General features: G+C 37.4%; 1 protein-coding gene across 3 annotated transcripts in view; it reads left to right on the top strand.

The window, feature by feature from the left end:
• Positions 1-5864: 5864 nt before the first annotated feature.
• vwa7 (von Willebrand factor A domain containing 7) overlaps positions 5865-19922 on the top strand; it is a 28149-nt gene continuing 14091 nt past the window's right edge. For 2 of the 3 annotated variants that reach the window (XM_017709083.1, XM_017709085.1), the window contains exons 1-7: positions 7787-7875; positions 13198-13451; positions 15055-15288; positions 16690-16786; positions 17365-17496; positions 18354-18549; positions 19439-19614. In XM_017709083.1, the coding sequence (XP_017564572.1) occupies positions 13239-13451; positions 15055-15288; positions 16690-16786; positions 17365-17496; positions 18354-18549; positions 19439-19614 (1048 nt within the window). In that variant the 5' untranslated portion in view covers positions 7787-7875; positions 13198-13238. Of the gene's footprint in view, positions 5962-7786; positions 7876-13197; positions 13452-15054; positions 15289-16689; positions 16787-17364; positions 17497-18353; positions 18550-19438; positions 19615-19922 lie in introns of those variants that run through there. The other variant, XM_017709084.2, reaches the window with a different exon arrangement.

Below are 19922 nucleotides of genomic sequence, written 5' to 3' on the forward strand. Positions count from 1 at the left end.
TCCTGTTGGGATCACTGGCTCATACTCTGTTCCCTCCCAAACGAATTTATTATTTCTTTACTAGTGTGGGTGAGTCGTGTGGAGTTTGGGTTAGATTGGGTTCTGGTTGTACATCTTTCTCTATCTCAATGGTTCCTAGGAGTAGTAAATTTTAATAGTAGGTTTTAAGTGTTCTAGATTGTTTTAAAATTCTATTCCTAGGGGCTATGTGATATGTTGGAAGTCCCTGGTTATTTTAGGAATACATACATGGTTTAACACTACCTTATATTTAACTAACCCACGCGACAACAGTGCGCACTAGTGATACCGACCCAGTGCAAGTACATGGTTCAACACCATATTTTCGCTTATGACAAAGTTAATAGACATCAGCGGCACTAATTAATGGCATTCCATTATTAAAGATTGCTTTACCAAGATACTGATACTAGAGTATTTTCACCTAAAATCAGTTAAAGAAACAAGAGTCTTGTTACAAAAACAGTAGTAGGACATTAGTCTTTTAGCACTTTTACTTTCAATACTTAAGTACGTTTGAAGGCAAATACTTTTGTACTTTTACTCAAGTGTAGTTCTAAAGGGAGGACTTCTACTTTTACTGAAGTAATATTTAACCATGGGTATCTCTATTTTAAGTACAAGATTTGTGTACTTCGTCCAACACTGGTTAAGTATTCCAATAATTTTGTTCAGGTGTTTCAGTTTTCATGGCTGAGCAGCGGCATGCAAGCTTAAGATCACTATGTGCAATGCAAAGTGTCGGCTGTAGTTGGGTAAAGCATGCTACAACTAAATGTGTTCAGAGGAGTAATGAATCACACTTTGCTGGCAGTCCAATGGAATGAATTTGGGTTTGGAGGATACCAGCAGAACACTACCTACCAGAATAGTGCCAACAGTAAAGTTTGGTGGAGGAGGAATAATGGCCTGGGGCTGTTTTTGGGCCTTTTAGTTCCATTAAAGGGTGATGTGTTAATGCTGCATCAGCCAAAGACATTTTACTCAATTATACGCTTCCAACTTTATTGCAGTTTGGGGCAGAGCCTTTCCTGTTCCAGCATGGCTGCGCCTTGGGCACAAAGCAGGGTCCATATAGACATGGTTTGATTAGTGTGGAGAAACTCCAGGGCCCTGACCTCAACCCCACTGAACAATCAATACTTTGTTTGATTTGTTTAAATCAACATTTAGTTTATTTTATGGACAAAGTAGCTGTTTACTCCGTATATAGTTTTGCTAAATTGTTTTAACTTTTTTAATCCAAAATAATATGATTGGGGATGGAGGGGTCATTTAGGGCTCAAATGTTGTCCTGGGATTGATTGTAGAAACCTGTAGAAAAAACAGCTAGTCTGTCAAAATAAGCAAATAAACACAAAATGTACAGACGTACAACATATTGCCAAAAGTATTCGCTCGTCTGCCTTCACACACATATGAACTTGAGTTCAAGTTCAAAGTGTTTATTGTGATATGTACAGAGGAAACAGGTTTCCTTATATACAATGAAAAGCTTACTTTGCTCCTCGCTAAGAATGCCAGATATAACATTAAGAATATAAAGAGTGTATATACAACCATATATATTAATCAAGAAATTGTAATTTATACATTGCACTGTGGTATGGATAAATAGTGCTGTGCCTTGCCAGGAACATAATTATCTGCAGCAGAAATGAGTAGTAAAGTGCGATAGTGCAATTGTAAACATGTGCTACAGTTAAAGTGACAGTAGTTGCAGGTTATTCCTGAGGAAAGAGTTCTTTACCAGTGGGGTACACATCACACGTCTGTACCTAAGTCTGGCAGACCGAAGTGTGAATAGGTATTTCTGGTTCAGAACTCTGAGTGACATCCCATTCTTAATCCATAGGGTTTAACATGATGTCGGCCCACCCTTTGCAGCTATAACAGCTTCAGCTCTTCTGGGGAGGTTTGCCACAAGGTTTAGAAGCGTGTTTATGGGAATTTTTGACCATTCTTCCAGAAGTGGAAGTGATGTTGGACGAGAAGTCCTGGCTCACAGTCTCCACTCTAATTCATCCCAAAGGTGTTCTATCGGGTTGAGGTCAGGACTCTGCAGGCCAGTCAGTTTCTTCCACACCAAACTTGCTCATCCATGTCTTTATGGACCTTGCTTTGTGCACTGGTGCGCAGCAATGTTGGAGCAGGAAGGGCCCAACTCCTGAAAAACAACCCCACACCATAATCCCTCCTCCACCAAACTTTAAACTTAGCACAATGCAGTCAGACAAGTACCGTTCTCCTGGCAACCGCCAAACCCAGACTCATCCAACGGATTGGCAGATGGAGAAGTGTGATCCGACACTTTGTGATTGAACACATCTCCACTACTCTAGAGTCCAGTGGTGGTGTTTTACACCACTGCATTCGATGCTTTGCATTGCGCTTGGTGATGTAAAGCTTGGATGCAGCTGGTCGGCCATGGAAACCCATTCTATGATGCTCTCTACACTGATCTTGAGCTGATCTGAAGGCCACATGAAGTTTGAAGGTCTTTGGTGATTGACTTTGCAGAAAGTTGCCACCTCTGCTCACTATGTGCCTCAGCATCCACTGACCCCGCTCTGTCATTTCATGTGGCCTACCACTTCGTGGTCGAGTTGCTGTCGTTCCCAATCGCTTCCACTTTATAATAATACCACTGACAGTTGACTGTGGAATCTTTAGAAGTGCGGAAATTTCACGACTGAACTTGCACAGGTGGCATCCCATCACAGTACCATTCTGGAATTCACTGAGCTCCTGAAAGCAACCCATTCTTTCATAAATGTTTGTAGAAGCAGTCTGCAGGCCTAGGTGGTTGGTTTTATACAACTGTGGCCATGGAAAAGACTGGGACACCTGAATTCAATGATTTGGATGGGTGAGTGAATACTTTTTGCAATTTAGTGTATGTTCCCTATAGAAGATAAAACTAAAAAAAAATATATATATATATATATATATATATATATATATATGTGTGTGTGTGTGTGTGTGTGTGTGTGTGTGTGTGTGTGTGTATAAGAAATAACTAATTTCCACATAGAAAATAAACAAAATGTAATCTAAGCAAGGCTGTCAAAACTGAAGCATATTACTGTATGTATGAGAAATCTAGCAGGTCCAGTAACTGGTAAGTCTAACTTTTTATGCTCAGATGCTGAGTCATAGCCTCAGTCCAGCTACTGCTTTATTCTCCAGTCCTATTGCTGCTGTGATCTGCTCTGGTCCATTCACTTCTTCCTATTGAAATACCACACGTTAGCTTTCATTGTGTACCCTCTACTCACTATTTACTCACACTGTTAACCCTTCCCCTAAACACACACACACACACACACACACACACACACACACACACACACACACACACACACACACACAAAGATATTTAATGTTTGAACTAATAGACTGTTAACATGCTTATTCTAAATTTGATGCCAGCAACATGTTCCAAACAATTTGGGACACGCTCTCAGAAATAAAGGTACTACACTGTCACTGGGACCTTAACTGTCACTGTTGTACCTTTGAGGGAACAATTACACGGTTTGTACCTTCATGAATGAAAAATGTACCTGAACAGACCCTTTATTTCTAACCATGCAGGGGCACTTTAACCACTGTTTTTTTTACAAAATCATCCAGTAATCATTAAAGAATGGAGGATACTTATTGTTATAGTTGGAAAGTGGAACTGTTTGCAGTCTTCCTTGCTTTAACATTTCAGCTACTACACAGTCTGGGGTCTCTGTTGTTGTATACTGAACATCATAATGTGCCACATTTATGTATTTTATTTTACCCCTTATATCATTTGTGTACCAAAACCATGATAATTCATTTTTCCTTGACCATTTTCCAGCATCATCTGTATCTCAAAATACACTGATTTTGTTAATTATCTTTGAGACTGATATATAGGAACGTCCAGAGAGGTCATGAGGTAGTTTTCAGGATTGTTATTACGAGATAATGAGTTAATTATTTTGTGATCTCAAGATAACAAGTTGTTATCTTGAAATAACATGTTACTTATTTTGTGATCACAAGATAACAAAATTATTATCTTTGAAATAACAAGTTACTTATTTTGTGATCACAAGATAACAAAATTGTTATTGTGAAATAAGGTGTTACTTGTCTTGTTATCTCAAGATTACCAAAGTGGTTATTTTAAGATAACAAGTTAAATATCTTGTGATCTCAGGATATCTTGAAGATATCTTGAAAGAACAAGTTAATTATCTTGCTATCATGAGATAACCAAAGTTGTTGTCTTGAAATAACAAGTTACTTATTTTGTTATATCAAGATAACAAAATTGTTATCTTAAAATAACATGTTACTTATTGTCACGCTTGGCTCCTCCCACTCCCCTATGTGCTTTTTGTTTACCTTTTGATAGTCCACGTGTTTTCTTTGTTTAGTTTTTTTGGTCCAGGCCCCTTGTTTAGTGACTCCACCCCGATTCGTTTCACCTGTTTCACACCTGTCCCTCTTCATCCCTGTGATTATTTAAGCCCTGTGTTTGCTCCTAGTTTTCGTTGGTCTTTGTTTGATGCTTGTTTGTTGGCTGTATGTATTCTCGGGTTGTTTGATTCTTGTTTGTTTGTCATGTCTGCCCCCCCCCGAACAGTCCATGTTGGCTCAATGACCCTAGACTGTTTGGACTATGACCCTGGATTTGCCCTCAATAAAAGTCGCTTATCTCAGCGCATGCGTCCACCTCCTCGCTCCCCCTGTGTTACACTTATCTTCTCTCAAGATTTTTGTTATAATAAGTTATGTTTTGTTTTATCAAGGTAACAAAATTACCTTGTTGTCTCAAGATAACAAAAATGATCTTTGTATAACATGTTATACATGTGATAACATGTGATAAATAACATGTTACTTATCTTGTATCTCAAGATCATTTTTTGTTATCTTGATATAAGATAAGTAACGTCATTTCAAGGTAACTATTTTGTCATATCAAGGTAGCAAATTGTTAAGTTAATTAGTTAATTATCTTGTAGTTTCAAGATAACAAAGTTGTTATCTTGAAATAATGAGTTACTTATCTTGTTTTCTAAAGACAACAGAATTGTCATGTTACTTATCTTGTTAGTTATTTTATTATATAAAGATAACAATCCAGAAAATGATAGCAGCAGTCCATGGCCTCTCCAGACATCTGTAGTACATTTTGTTTACATTTCATGTCGCACATCTAAAAAAGGCCCTATAAAATATGGGTTAGTTGCCTGAAACCTTTGCACAGCAATGCATGTTTATGAAGTTTTAAGATCTTCTACATAATGCAATGCTTTGAAATAAATAAAAGTATTTTGAGATAACCATAGACACCCATAGATACCTTTATTTTAAAGAATATACAGATAAAGGTGTGTAATCCTCCACAACTTTATACACACTCTAATGCTAATGAGTTGGGTTGGATAGCAACCTCCCATGATACTTTGAAGAAGAAGCCACCAGAGAACTGCATGCATGCTTCCTTTTTACTTAGAGAAGAAAAGAATGAGATTGAAAGGCAGGGAGGCCTCGGCCTATACATACAGACCCTTAATGAATTCAGGCCTATTGTACGGAACAAGTGTACCATGCTATAATGGGGCAAGAAGAACAGAGGGGGAGAAAGAGTAGGGAGAGGGGCTTTGGGGACTTCCATGTGGTTTTCCATCTTCCAGCCAGACGCAACCTACGCCCATCCAAGTCCCTTGCCTTCACAACTGTGACGCTTCTTCAGAATACTCAACTGAGCTGCAGAAACTACGGAACAGCATCAAAAGTGATGCAACAATCAAAACACAATCTGTGGCTTTGAAAAAAACCAAGAAGACCTCACATGTGAGCTTTCGGTTTGTCTGAGCAGTCTTGTGACAAAAGCCCCAGCCGATCACTGATTGGAGCGGTTAGAATAAAGAAGCAAACGCAGAATGAAAGGTAAGATGAATCTATTAATTGCAGCATGTTATGTGAAGCGCAGGTGCGACTGCAAGCGTCAGGTTTGTTTGTACATGCACTATATATGTAGTTCGGCTTGTGTTTGAAGAACTCTTTCTTATGAATCGGCCACAGGAAATTGCATAGAGACTCCATTGTATCCCATTCAATCAAATTATAAATCAGAAAGTACATATCAGACATGGTGTTATAAGCACAAATTCAATGAATAAAGCTAAAGCCAGTAAGTCTCTGACTTTACAACAAATGGATTATGTTGGGATTTAAGCCAAATGAGAATTTATTATAATTAATTCTAACATTGCAAAGTCAATACAGTTTCATTTACACCTTCAGCTAAATCCACCGTCATTTTTAGACCCCCATATCATTTAAATATTTTTTTACTTATTTATACACTTTATTCACATATTATGTCGCTGCTATCAGATGAAAACCTTGTATTTCCATTTTTGTTGTTTTTCAGTTTTTAACATAATTTAAAAATGCCTACTGTGCTTTATATTGTTTGTAAATTTCATGATGAATGGACCAAAAGAAATGCCTCAAAATGACCTGGAAAAATGTCTAGTTCCATTGACTTACATTAAAAGTAAAGTGTGTTTTTTCGTTCTCCTGCAAAGTTAACATTTTGGAGATGCAAGGTTTCATTCCGACAGTGGTATCTATTTATCTATCTATCTATACATATATGAAATAGTGATCAGATATTTTGCATATATTTTCATCACTGGTGTTCATTTGGATGCTAGAACTAGCAGTGATTTCAACCTGTTATTTATCAAATATTAGGCCCGAAAACGTCAATATATTTTAATGATCAGATTGGGCTGCACTTTGGTCAACATTCGCTGTTTTAAATGGTTTTAAATGATGCTTTGAGTGAATTTAATGGACATCCTGCAAGTGTAAACAGGCTTTATTTGGTAAATAGTAACCACCTAAAAAATTATAAATGTGAGAATAAATAAACATGTAAATGATCTTTACAACTGGGATGCTTAAATACTTCTGTGCCAGTATTTTTAATTGTAATCAATCTGTCAAGAAAACTGAACCTTTCAGACAGAAACACATTAGTCAGAGAATTCAGTTCACACACTTTTCTTAATAAAGTCGTTTAATATTATTATGGTTGCTCTTTTGCCTGGATTTGAATTAAACCACACTGCACCAATGATTTAATGTCAACAACCCATTTGTGCACACACACACACACACACATACACACACATGTACACACGCAGAAATACACACGCACACAACACAGACACAACGCAAACATACACACATAACACAAACACACATGAGACAAAGGCACAAAATGACGCACACACAAATATACAAACAGTAACACATGCATGCACACACATACACACAAACACACACACGAGCATACACACAACATAAACATGCAAACATGCATAAATAACACAAACACAAAAAGCAAACACATGACACTTGAACACACTCACATGACACAAACACACAAAACACAAATACACAAATACATACACACAGAGACACATAAATATACCAGAGACACATATACACACACACATACATATGCACAAACATTCACATATAGAGACACATGCACATACAAACATACACAAACACACACACACACACGCACAAACATACAACCATAGAGACACTTACACATACACACACACACACACACACACACACACACACACACACACTCACACACAGCGAGCTCTGGCATGATTGATAAGTCCAGCAGTGGCTCTAGATAAGACCATGGTGAAGAGCTACAGCCAGTTCCCTCAGTTTCTCCTCTGTTTTCCCCCCTCACAGACGCTCACAGTCTCACCGCATCCTGTGCAGACTGACATGATCTGAAAGAGAGCTCGGCTGACTAAACCACAGGTTAGCACTCTGCTAGACTAGCAAAGTCAGATTTGCTGACAATGGCTTGTGGGGAACGTTTGCCTCAACCTGACTGGCACAGTTTCATTTATTTGTGTTCCTTTTAGCACAGTTTAAAGTGAACGGACATGTGGCTAACCTAAATATACAAGACAAAAACAAATAAACGAAAGAAGAAAAAATTGGTAACACTTTCTATTAAGTCTGTATTCATGAGCCATGATATTTGTGCTTACTAACTTGGTAACAATGCTTTGTAAACTTGAATAATGCTCCCTATGCACAAACAGTGAACATTAATTAATTATTTGGGTCATTCTACAGAAACGTCCACGTTTCTGTCTCTCCATAGGAGTCACTGGTGTTATGTATCGTCATTGGTGTTACACATAAGAAAAGTAACACCAGAGACATTTTTAATGAAAAATTTATTTTACAACATGTCTGCTAGATCATCAAACCACATGTTGTCAATCATGGAATATCCACAAAAATATTTAGCAGAACAAAGTAGGTCACACCAGTGACTTCAGCTTCATATGAGATCATAAGCTAAATGATAAAATCTTTGATAACTGAAAGACACAGTGGACTCACCATGTGCTTTTCTTCATAGATCCTCATAAAACAGGTAAAAGGAGGTCAAGTGATGTCATCAGTGTGACTGTTATTTCAAAATAGGAGAATTTTTGTTATGCGGTAATACCAGTGGCACGTCTCCTGGGGACCACAACTTTAATGATATACTTTGTTATATTTATTTGTTTTATTTGTCATTTAATGTATGTATTCCATAGTCATATATAGAGTATTGTAGTTAAAATGGCAGAAAAACATGTTTTGTTTTTTTTTTTTTACCTCAAAATATGCCTTCACCCTTTGCACATGACTGTGAGGACGAGCACTTATGTGGATTTCTATATGATTCAAAAACCAATATTGATAAATTGAGAATCAAGGTATATTTGTTAAAATAACTTGCTTTATTTTAAAATATAAATAAATTGCAACCATAACATGTTTTTCAAGTGTAATGTATCTGTAAATGCTAGGGACACAAAACTGGACGTTTCTGTAGAACAACCTACTTGGTGTCACTATGCATTATAATGCCTTTTAAATTGAAACTGGTCTATGCATAGTTATATAATACATATTAATGCATTATAAACTTTTAAAATGCCTTCACTGCTTCAAGTGATTGATGTTTTACTTACTGTATCTTTGTTATGAATAAATTATAAGGTGCTTTATTGTTTTTGCAAGTGAGCTCAAATGTTTTATACAGTAAGAACAACATTTGTGAACATTTGTTTATCCTACAATGCCCAAACGTGGCCTGAATACGTGAGCAGCACCCAATAAACCTCGCAACCTTGCAGCTGAATCTGCAACTATAAATGAAATTGTATTATTATATTATTGAGGTCTCACTGATAAACAGACACAGTACACGTCACAGTTACCATTCAAATTTGAACGGCCTAAAAATTTTACCACTTTACTTGAATCAAGTAAATCACTACTGTCGGAACAAAACCTCATATCTCTGAAATGATAACTTTACAGGAGAAAGAAAAAACATTATTTTTAATGTTAGTCAATGGACTTTTTTCCACATCATTTTGGATCATTTCTGTTGGTCCATTCCACATGAAATTTACACACAACCACAATCGCACTCAAATTATGTCAAAAACTGAAAAATGACTAAAAAGAGCTGCAAGGTTTTGTTCCAACAGCAGCAAAACACTTATGTTTTATTGGGTTAATAAATATTATAGGCGCTTTATAATTATGTGCTGTTCATTATTTTTTTAAATAAGCATTAAAATGGATAGTGATGCTTTTGTTACATGTTTCTAAGTCATCAAAGAAATAATTATAGCATGTTATTACATCTTTATAAGGCATTAGCATTCATAGAGTTTGTAAGTGTGCTTAGAAAGCAGTAGTTACCAAGCAACAAAGATATAAGCACATTTATTACTATGAACTATGAATGTAGGCTTCTTAGTACATGGTAGTATGCAGGTAGAGTTGCCCAAAGTCTGTCTCAGGTAGAATATGTTATTATTATAATGCTTAAATGAAATGATGGTAAACATATACATAGCTCCTCCAGTTCTGAGTTGCCTGTTGAACCGCATTGAAATCTATCAGCATAGAAACTTAAGTTTGTAAGGGACTATTTTTCTCTTTCTTGATAATTTTGGTTTAAAACAAAGCGATAAAACATGAAAGTAAAAGGTGTAAGCAAAAGCAAAGCAGCACAAGTGATGAACCAGCTGAACAGTAAGACATTAAAGCCGGGAATAAAGCAGAGCTGAGGGAAAAGTAGACTCTTAAGTGTACTCCAATATAAATATTAGCATCTTAAAATAGTCTCTACTTAATTCAATGGCACTGGGTAAATATATCTAGTTACTATTCACTTTTAAACATAACTTATCTACACTGTTAAGAGGATTCTTTGGGATTTTGCAAGTTTGGTTCTCTAAAGAACATTTTGATGGTTGGTTCTTTTGAAGACCAAGGCTCAATACCAAACATCCAATTTAAGAACCATTATTTTTTAGAGCACATAGAACATTTATGTAGAGGTTCATTAAAAAGATTAACAAAAGTTATTTGTACTTACACAACTCATTCACAAGTATCTCTTTAATGAACAATCAGTAACATTTTCTGTGATTGTCACATTTGTAAGCATCTATAAACACATTCATAACATGTTATAGTGCATTCATAAGGCATTATAAACATAGCCATTAACATTTATGGTTATGCTTTCTATGAATGTCACATGTGTAAGCATCTATAAACACATTCATAACATATTATAATGCATTCATAAGGCATCATAAGGCTGTAAATACTTATAAAAATGCATTACACATTATAGCCATGCGTATTATACATTATGAATTGTTAACATAATGCATTATAAGTATGGTTCATAATAAATGATAAGAGCTCATAAGTTGTATTTGTCCACTCTAAGTAAGGCATACTGTACTAAAGCCCCCTCCAATGTTAAAAGTGACGCTTCAAGTTGAAATATTTGCTGAAATATTTTACTGAAGCAAGCAAAATGTATTTATACAGTGCTTTTTAGTTGTACAACAGGTGTTGTCACAAAGCTGCTTTACAGAAAAATCAGCATTACAGAAAGAGAATCTGGGTCCAAACAATGGGCAAGCCAGTGGTGACAGTGGCACTGAAAAACTCCCTAAGGGCAGGAGGAAGAAACCTTGAGAGGAACCAAGACTCAGAAGGGGAACCCATCCTCCTCTGGTCAACACCAGATAGCAAACATTGTTAGTATTATTGTATTATAGTGGGATAAACAGGTGGGGCAGTAGTTAATTTGATTAGTTTATGATTATGCAGTGGCAGCAGCAGCATTTGAGGGTGGAGCTCAATGGTGGTCAAGCCAGTGCAGAAGGCTAGCGAGCAGTGGGCATCAAGGCAGAAGAGGCAACAGTATCAAATGCACAGGATTGGCAGCTGTTCAACACAGCAAAGAAAGGGAAAAAAACACAGAGTTAGTTCTGCAATGAGTGACTGATCACAGATTACAGTGTTAACAGAGCAGCAGAGACTCCAGCAGGTCTAGATCTGACAGGGAAGACTAATCAATAAAGGCTTGACTATAAAAGTAAGTTTTTAGCCTAGACTTAAAAACTGAGGCTGTGTCCCAAACATTAACAGTAAAATTATTCCAAAACTGGGGGGCTTTGTATGAGAAGGCTCTCCCCTCTAATGTAACTTTATTAATTCTAAACAAGTAATAAACCAGCACCTTGTGATCTAAGTAGGCATGATGGTTCACAGTAGGAGAGACATTGCAGGCTTCAAATGTCAGTTTTTAAACTAGTGCTGCCATCAGTGCTTTACCCAATGTAGGAAGGTCAATGTACACCACCGTTAGCTTGGCACTAACATAACACTGCATATCCAATAGAATGCTAGCAGAAATTAGCATTACAGTACTGTAGTGTAGTGTACTGATGTTACAGAGTGAAAGGTTCTAGTGCTTAAGGTTAGAACCAGTGAAGGAACAAATTACAATGTCAGCATGCTACTATCTAGCCTCTCCCTCACCAGGCCTTCGCTCCACAGTGACTTTACGCTCAAATAAAATATCGGAAATCTCAGGGGGTAGATAAACTTTGTATTTGCTTTTACTTCACACTCTCCAAGCTGGGACTGACTTCTTTGGTACTGAAAGTACAGCATGCTATTAACACTACTTAAAATGCATTATATTAAAAATGCATAACTTATAATAAACATGGCTATAAAGTCAGTGTAATTAATTTCTAGAAATATTTACAAACATGCCTTATGAATGCATTATTATGCCTTATTATGCCTTATGAATGCATTATATTCTAAATGTGTTTATAGATGCTTACAAACATGACATTCATGGAAAGTGTTACCACATGTATAAAAATGCATTACATGTTATAGCCATGCTTATTATGCATTATGAATTGTGAACATAATGCATTATAGGCATTGTTCCTAACAAATTATAAGAGCTTATAAGTTGTATTTGTCCACTCTAAGTAAAGTAAAGCATACTGTACTAAAGCCTCCTCCAGTGTTAAGAGTGAGGCTTCAAGTTGAAGAATTTACTGAAACACTAAAACACACACAATAAAGCTCATTACATGCTTCAAATGTTAGAGTTTAAACTAGTGCTGCCATCAGTGTTTTACTCAATGAGGAAAGTCAATGTACACCACTGTTAATGTACACCACTGTTAGCCTGGCACTGCATATCCAATATGATGCTAACAGAAAGGAGCATTCAGTACTGTAGTGTAGTGTAATGATGCAGAGTGAAGGGTTCTAGCACCTGACATTAGAACCAGTGAGGGAACAAATTGCAATGACAGTTGTACACTTGCTATCTCACCTCTCACTCTCCAGACCTTCACTCCAATAGTAATTAAGTGCAATACATTTTTAAAAATTATTTATAACCATGTTTATAATGCCTTATGAATGCATTATAACATATTATATATGTGTTTGTAGAGGTTTACAAATGTGACAGTCATAGGAAGCATTACTAAACAATCAATTAAAGGTTTTTTTATGGAACAAGAAGTGGTTCATCTGTGGCACAAGGAAAATGTTTGGCACCTTTGTTTTAGTGTATATTGCTTGTACAGACATTTATGAATGCTTATGGGTAAATACAGGCACTGATTTGATAAGTAGGGATCTTATACATAAGGACTTTGAATTAAAGTGTAACCTGCTTTCTGTGACAACCTGATGTTGATACCTTTCCTTTAACTACAGATGTGACACGTGATAAACTGGTTCACAGTGAGTGTGGAGCGATGGGTAAAGGTTGTGCAGAAGTCATCCTCTTCATTCTTTTGATTCACTGTACGTCAATTTGCTGGGCCTTCCTGCCCAACTTCTGGTCTCGAGTGCTGACCCTGTCCTGGGACTCATACACACACCAGTACATGACAGAGCAAGCCCTCGTCAATGTTACTATGGAGACACTGAGCAGTATGGACGGATTCCAGAAGGACACCAGCAGTCAGGTAGATGAAGCAGCACAATGGAACTTATATGGACATCCTTTTGGCTTTGAAAAGGAATTTCACAGATTTTCCAAAACGTCCACATAATTTAATCATTAGAATGTAGTCATTTGTAGTGATTAGATGTAGAACAAGTTTCCATTTTTCCATTTTTCCATTCCAGTTTTTCATAGTAGTGGCAATAGGAACCTGGGGCCATATTACAGAACATTCTTATCTTTTTGCCTTAACTTAAAATCTGACAGGTCAAGATAATATTTTTCACAAATTCATTTTTAAGAAGCAAATCTGATCTTAATTTAAAAATCATGTCTTATCATGAAGCATCTTTTCTAAGCTGATGCTAAATAAATATTAATGATTTCTTGTATAACTGTTTTATCACCTCTCTGTAAAGCACTTTGAGCTGCCACCAGCAAAAGCGCTATATAAATAACAACAATAATAATAATAACAATAATTATTATTATATAAATAATAATAATAACAATCACCATTATTATTATTATTATTATTTTATGATTATTATTATAGTATAGTAGTAATAGTATCTCAAGTTAGGAAATCTTAACTTGCCCGATTTAAGTCGACAATCAACTATCATGCCTATTACCTAGCAACCAACCATACATGCACAGCTGAAACGTACACATGCAATCAAGTTAGTTAGTAAGACAGTTAACATTAGCTACCGTTACTGATGTAAAGAAAGTCAAATAAAACTAAATTGTGATAAACTGAAAGTTAATAATGTGTCAGCACTTAGTAAAGTTTATCATAGCATTGTTGTCTCCAGTTTCAGTCTCCATTTCCCAAACGCTTTAGCCAAGCACGCTTACGTTATTCCTCCTAATGAACAGACACAGGTTCAGCTCTGTCTTCTCATTGTTCACCACCATCACTGTAATATTGTATCATCAACAATAATACCTGAAAGTAATAAGAGGGCACAGTGGAGATCGTGTCTGCAGAATCAGAAACTCTTTAAATGCAGTTAAAAAAACTCACAAGTCAAAGCACCTTTTTTAGTGTAGATAAATGTAGCGTCATTATGCTGGTTATAGTGTATTGTGATGCCTATGACTGCATAAAACAATAAGAATGGATAATTAAAACAGATGTTAAGATGTTCTGGGGTTTATCTTAAAGTTAAGATATTAATATTTATGACATAGGATAACCGTTTTCTTATCTGGAAATAAGAAATTATTATAGACTTAAGAACTGTTGATCTGTAATAGACTATATTCAGTCTTAACTGAAGTTGCCATGAAAACATAGCAAATTTCAGACTTAAGAATTCTCTGTAATACATCCCCAGATGTCGTGTAATGCAGAGTGTAATGCTTCTAAAAGCCAACTCACAGGAACATAATGGCACATATAATTATATATAATAGTTGTAAAAACACTGCCACAATCACAACAACTCAAATTCTACTTTCCTCAGCTGCTTACTGTACCAAAATCACCCATCATCCTCCTTCTTTATTGAACAAAATGATGGATGTAAAGCTTCCACTGATGAAATATATACACTGTGATTCAATGTCTCAAGCAGACTTTATATGCTGACTCACTCACCTGTACCTGTGGTCCACAGGCAGGCTTGGGTAGGGCCTTCTGGCAGACTGTGGGTGAGGTGGTCAGTGCCAATGCTGCCATGGACTTCCTGAGCTCCACTCGATCTGACCCGGTGTATCACTTTGACTCAGAAAGAGTAGAAGAAGCCACACAGATGCTACGGGATTTCTGGAAGCAGACCATTTTGTTGATCCAGAAGAAGGAGTATGAGGCAGCAAGACACAGCCTGGGGCAGCTTTTTCACTCCTTACAGGTATGTATATATGTAGAGTGGTAATATCCAGCTGTAGCCCCACAAACCAAGCCCCAAGCTGGGCAAAGCCTCAAAAGTGGCTCCAGACTGGGTGAATGGTTCCAATCAATTTATCTATCTAAAAGGTCATCCCTATGGTCCCAGGGTCCAAGGTTTACAGGGTTATATGTCCTCTGGGCCCATTGTTTCCCATTTGAAATGTCTAGACAACAGCCTTTTGTTTCCAGGGCCCTACATTTAACAGGCACTGTGTTCCTTCTTTGTGATTTTGGAAACAGCCCTATGTTCCCAGGGTTCTATATTTCCAGGATCCTAAATTTCCAGGGTCGCACTCAGTGACATGTTCCCATGGTGCCATTTGTCAGTCCCAACTTGTTCAGGTGCAGAACGTGCCTACAGACTTAAAACTTATGGTTGAACCATGTGCATTCAAATAACCCTTTGCATGATTAAGGGTTTTTTGCACTATGAAAGGGTTCTGCAGGTGTAGAATGTGCTGTAGATGATTCTACATAGAACCTCTTTGAAAAGGGTTCTAGATAGCACTTCTTTTGTATCACAGCTAGCATCCTAACAACAGAAGAACAGAAGAAAGATTTTTGGTGCTATATAGAACCCTTTCGAACCGATAGAACCTTTAGTGACCCCGAGACCCAAACCATAACCTTAGGAACTCTTATATAAGGTTCCCTTTTTCAACTTTTTAATCATACTGAAGTATGATATATTGTATAAAGAGCTGAAGAAACACAGGACCCTGGGAATATAGCACCCTTGGCACGTAGGACTTCCGAGAACAACAAGGCCTTGGGAAACTCGGTATGCTGCCCTAAACTAGTGTTTAGTGAGGTAGGATACATTAAGGTTATGGTTAGGTGCATCCCCAACCTCATAGCTACTGTAAATTTCTATTGTCCGTTCAAAATAAAAGAATTAGATTTATGCTCGTTGTTGAGGTAAGATTAGCTTTCTTTCTTCATTGCTTACCACATTAGCTACTTAGATAGCTAAGAAAACACTAAAAGGGTGATATTATCCATCCTTATTTAGTCATGCAACTACAGTGTGCCTTCTTTGATACAATTTGTGCTAACAAACATTTACCCAGTATTATTGTGAGCTACCTCACCAGTGCCTTAACCAGATAGATACTTACTGAGACTTATTGAGATGGTTTATTGCACTGATCACTAATGTTAACTAAATATAATAAACTTTCTTAATCACAAGTATAAAACTTTCTTAATCACAAGAATTATAAATTAAACAGTGTTTTACACTAATGTTACAAACAAGGCCTTGTTATTTCTAAATGGCAAGTATCATCTCCTTGTATATATTGCTTAGGCTAATCATAAAACCAGTGGTTGGAAATCTCTATTCATTTTTATGTGTATGTAGGATTTTTATAGTCACAGTAACTGGGTGGAAATGGGACAATATTCTGAGTACCTTCACTTGCTGCACCCCAAGGAGCCTGCAGTACCTGTGGCCCCAGGTAAGCTATGCTACAGGTGAAATGGCCTGATTTGTATGACAATTCAAAGACTTGCATGCATAACAGTAATGGCTTTAGTTAATAAACAGTTTAAAAACCCAGGCAGCAGTTGTATGTGTACACAGATGTTTACACTATGTTTAATGAGTGACTTACAACAATAGAATCATGTAGCTTTAGGAGTATAGCCCAAGGAGTCAGAATGATATAGCAGTGTCATGCTTGCTTGGACAGGGAATCGAACCGTTCATCTTCTGTGTGAAATGTTATGGTGTTATCCACATTGCTACAACTACCTGCACTACGAGGTATTCCACAGTACTTTGGTGTCCAGCCAGACCTCTATATGGGCATTGAACTGTGATGACAAGACATAAAAAAGTAAAAAAAAATGGCTAACAGATCCAACCCAACAATGCCCATTTACTTTATTCTAGTTGTCTCTCAACAGGACAAAGATGTCATGTTTTAGCTTTTTTGTTTATCCCCAGTTGACTCGATAATGCTGCTTTTTCTTTTATAGCAACCAAAGCATAGGCAGCACGGCCTTAACCGATTGTTGAACTTGTTGGTTTCAGAGGACACGCCTACTTGTGCTGGATGCCACCGCTTCAGCTGTTATAACAATCTTCTGGAAGAGTTAGTCAGGGGTCCACCACAGCCTCTACTGACCACTGGCTACTTCAGCGATTATCCAGCCAAACCTAAAGGTACATTTACTGACGGCCAAGCCCAAAGCTATAGACAAATGCAAAGATTAAAAGAGCTACAAATCTACATGTTAAGTAATCCAACAATGGCAGCACCATATTTTCTTTAATAACCTTCAACCTGTCACTCTTCATAAACTTATTTTAAAGTATTGCTTTGGCCAAGAAACATTTTTATCAAAATATAAAGCCATTATATACGTTGAAACCATATATGCTGGAAACCATGGAAGCAAATCTGTAAAGGCCCAGCCTGCACCGCTGGCCGCCAGCAATCTTTTATTTAATTTTTCTATCTCAGCCTTTGTTTGAGCACACTGCTTTCAGCATCCCCTTTGTCTGCCTTTCCTGCCAGTTTTTTAAAACCCATTCCTTGAGGTATTTTTCCCATTTTTGCCTGTGCTTCTCAGTGGTGCAGCAGTAACTCTGCCAATCAGTACATTGGTGACTTGAGCCTGGCTCTAAACCACCTCAACAACAACCTGCGCAAACAACCTCTTTTTCTACCATTTAACAAGGTGGCTACACTGCTAAAAAGAAAGTCGCCTCAACCTCAAATTATTAGCTTATTGATTGCACATCTTTTCTTGAGTTAACTCCACTTGAGGATCCTAGAGTTCACCCAACTCACCCAATTCTTAGTTAAAAGTTCTGCTAACTCTAACTTTTGTTACTTATGCTCTCAGTTAGTTAAACCATATTGAATCGGATTTTACTCAGGTTTATCAGACATGTTCTTCCAAGTTGAGTAACCTCAAAACAGTTGTATAATCAGCTGTGTTAGTTGTTGAGCTGCCTACTCAATTTTTCAGTGTAGTTTGAGAGATATGAGCTTTCAGGATGTTGGTGTCTTACAGGAAAGTGCAGTCATGGTGGTGTTCTGGACAGCAGTCGCCACCAAGGAGCTGAGGGTGGCATTAATAAGGACAGCACCTCCCCTCTCTTTTCCCCCCACCACTACCTCCATAAAAAGGCTGCCCAGCTCGCAACCACGGCAACCTTCAGAGTGCTCCGAGACCTCCGGGATGAGGTGGGGCCCAAGAGTTTCCTCAGGTCAGAGGTCAAAACACATCAACTTTCTAAAGACATCTCCATGATCTCCATGATCCATGATAGAAAATATTTTCTTTTAATTTGTAATAGATACGAACAGGACAACATACATAGAATTAAATCTAGCAAAAAATAGTATAATAAACACTAACTATAAAAAACAACAACAAAACAAACAGCAGCTATTCTAAGTTCATTCAGGGTCAAGAAAGATCACACCACTGAATACCAAATACCTAGAAAGAGGCCAACTTTTGGCAGGACCAAAATTTATGATCTAAGGCAGAGGTCGACATTTTGGCGCCCCTAACATGGGGACAGTCTGGGGGTCCCCGAGGAGTAGCTTGGGAACCACCTGTCTAAGAATCCATCAAAAACCACCAATCTAGTGTATAGGGTAAAAAAGCAATACATTTTATTTAATGCAATCTTTGCATATTTTTGAATTGAACTTTTACAGGCGGGCATTGATTGCAGGGCCATTTCAGAACATTTAAGGGTTCTAAGTGGAATCCTACTCTGGGCTGCATCTCCACCCAAACCATATAATTTTCTTTACAATGAGACAATCCCTGTAAAATGTTTATGGACAGTTTAAAAGTAGTGATGGTTATTAATGATAACCAGTATTATAAATCCTATTTTACCCTAGCACATGTGTGTGTTCTCTGTAAGCCTTGAGTCACAAGCTTTGAATTGAATCCTTTGAATTGAATTCTAAATGGAAAAGCTTTGGTCTAAAATAATGCACAATTGCACTGACCTGACAGTGTCCTGGATTTAATTGGATTTGACCGGCCATAACTAGATTTAACATAATCAAATCAAATTCAGCTGAAATGCTCTGAGCTGTTGCTGTTCTGCACCGCATCATGTGTGCTTCTTCCAGGCTCTTCAGTGTCCAGCAGCCGCCGGCCCTGGTTTTTGTCATAGACACAACAGGCAGCATGTTTGAGGAGATCACAGCTGCACGCATGCGCGTCCTGTCCATCGTTCAGGCACGGGCCAGTAATCAAGCTCCTGGCCTGCCCGGGACTTTCCTTCTGGTCCCTTTCCACGACCCAAGTAAGAGCCCCCCCTTGACACAAACGGTTTTCTGGAATCCACAGCAGACTTGCGTGCAAGCAATGTGATGACTTTTAGTACAAATACTGGCTTGACACATTTATATAAACAGCCTTTGAGTTTTGTGTACATTAGTTTTGTGACTAGCCACCTGTCTCATGAAGCATATTAAACTAAGGAGAGTTTTAGCTTCAAAAACCTAACAAATGCAACTGAGGTTAACTCCTTCTATGAAGGCAGTTAACAGGGGGTTCATCAATTTTTCAATATCACTAAATAACAAAATAGTTAAGATGTAAACAAAGCCA

This window comes from Pygocentrus nattereri, chromosome 7, assembly GCF_015220715.1.
Source record: "Pygocentrus nattereri isolate fPygNat1 chromosome 7, fPygNat1.pri, whole genome shotgun sequence".
Lineage (NCBI taxonomy): Eukaryota > Metazoa > Chordata > Actinopteri > Characiformes > Serrasalmidae > Pygocentrus > Pygocentrus nattereri.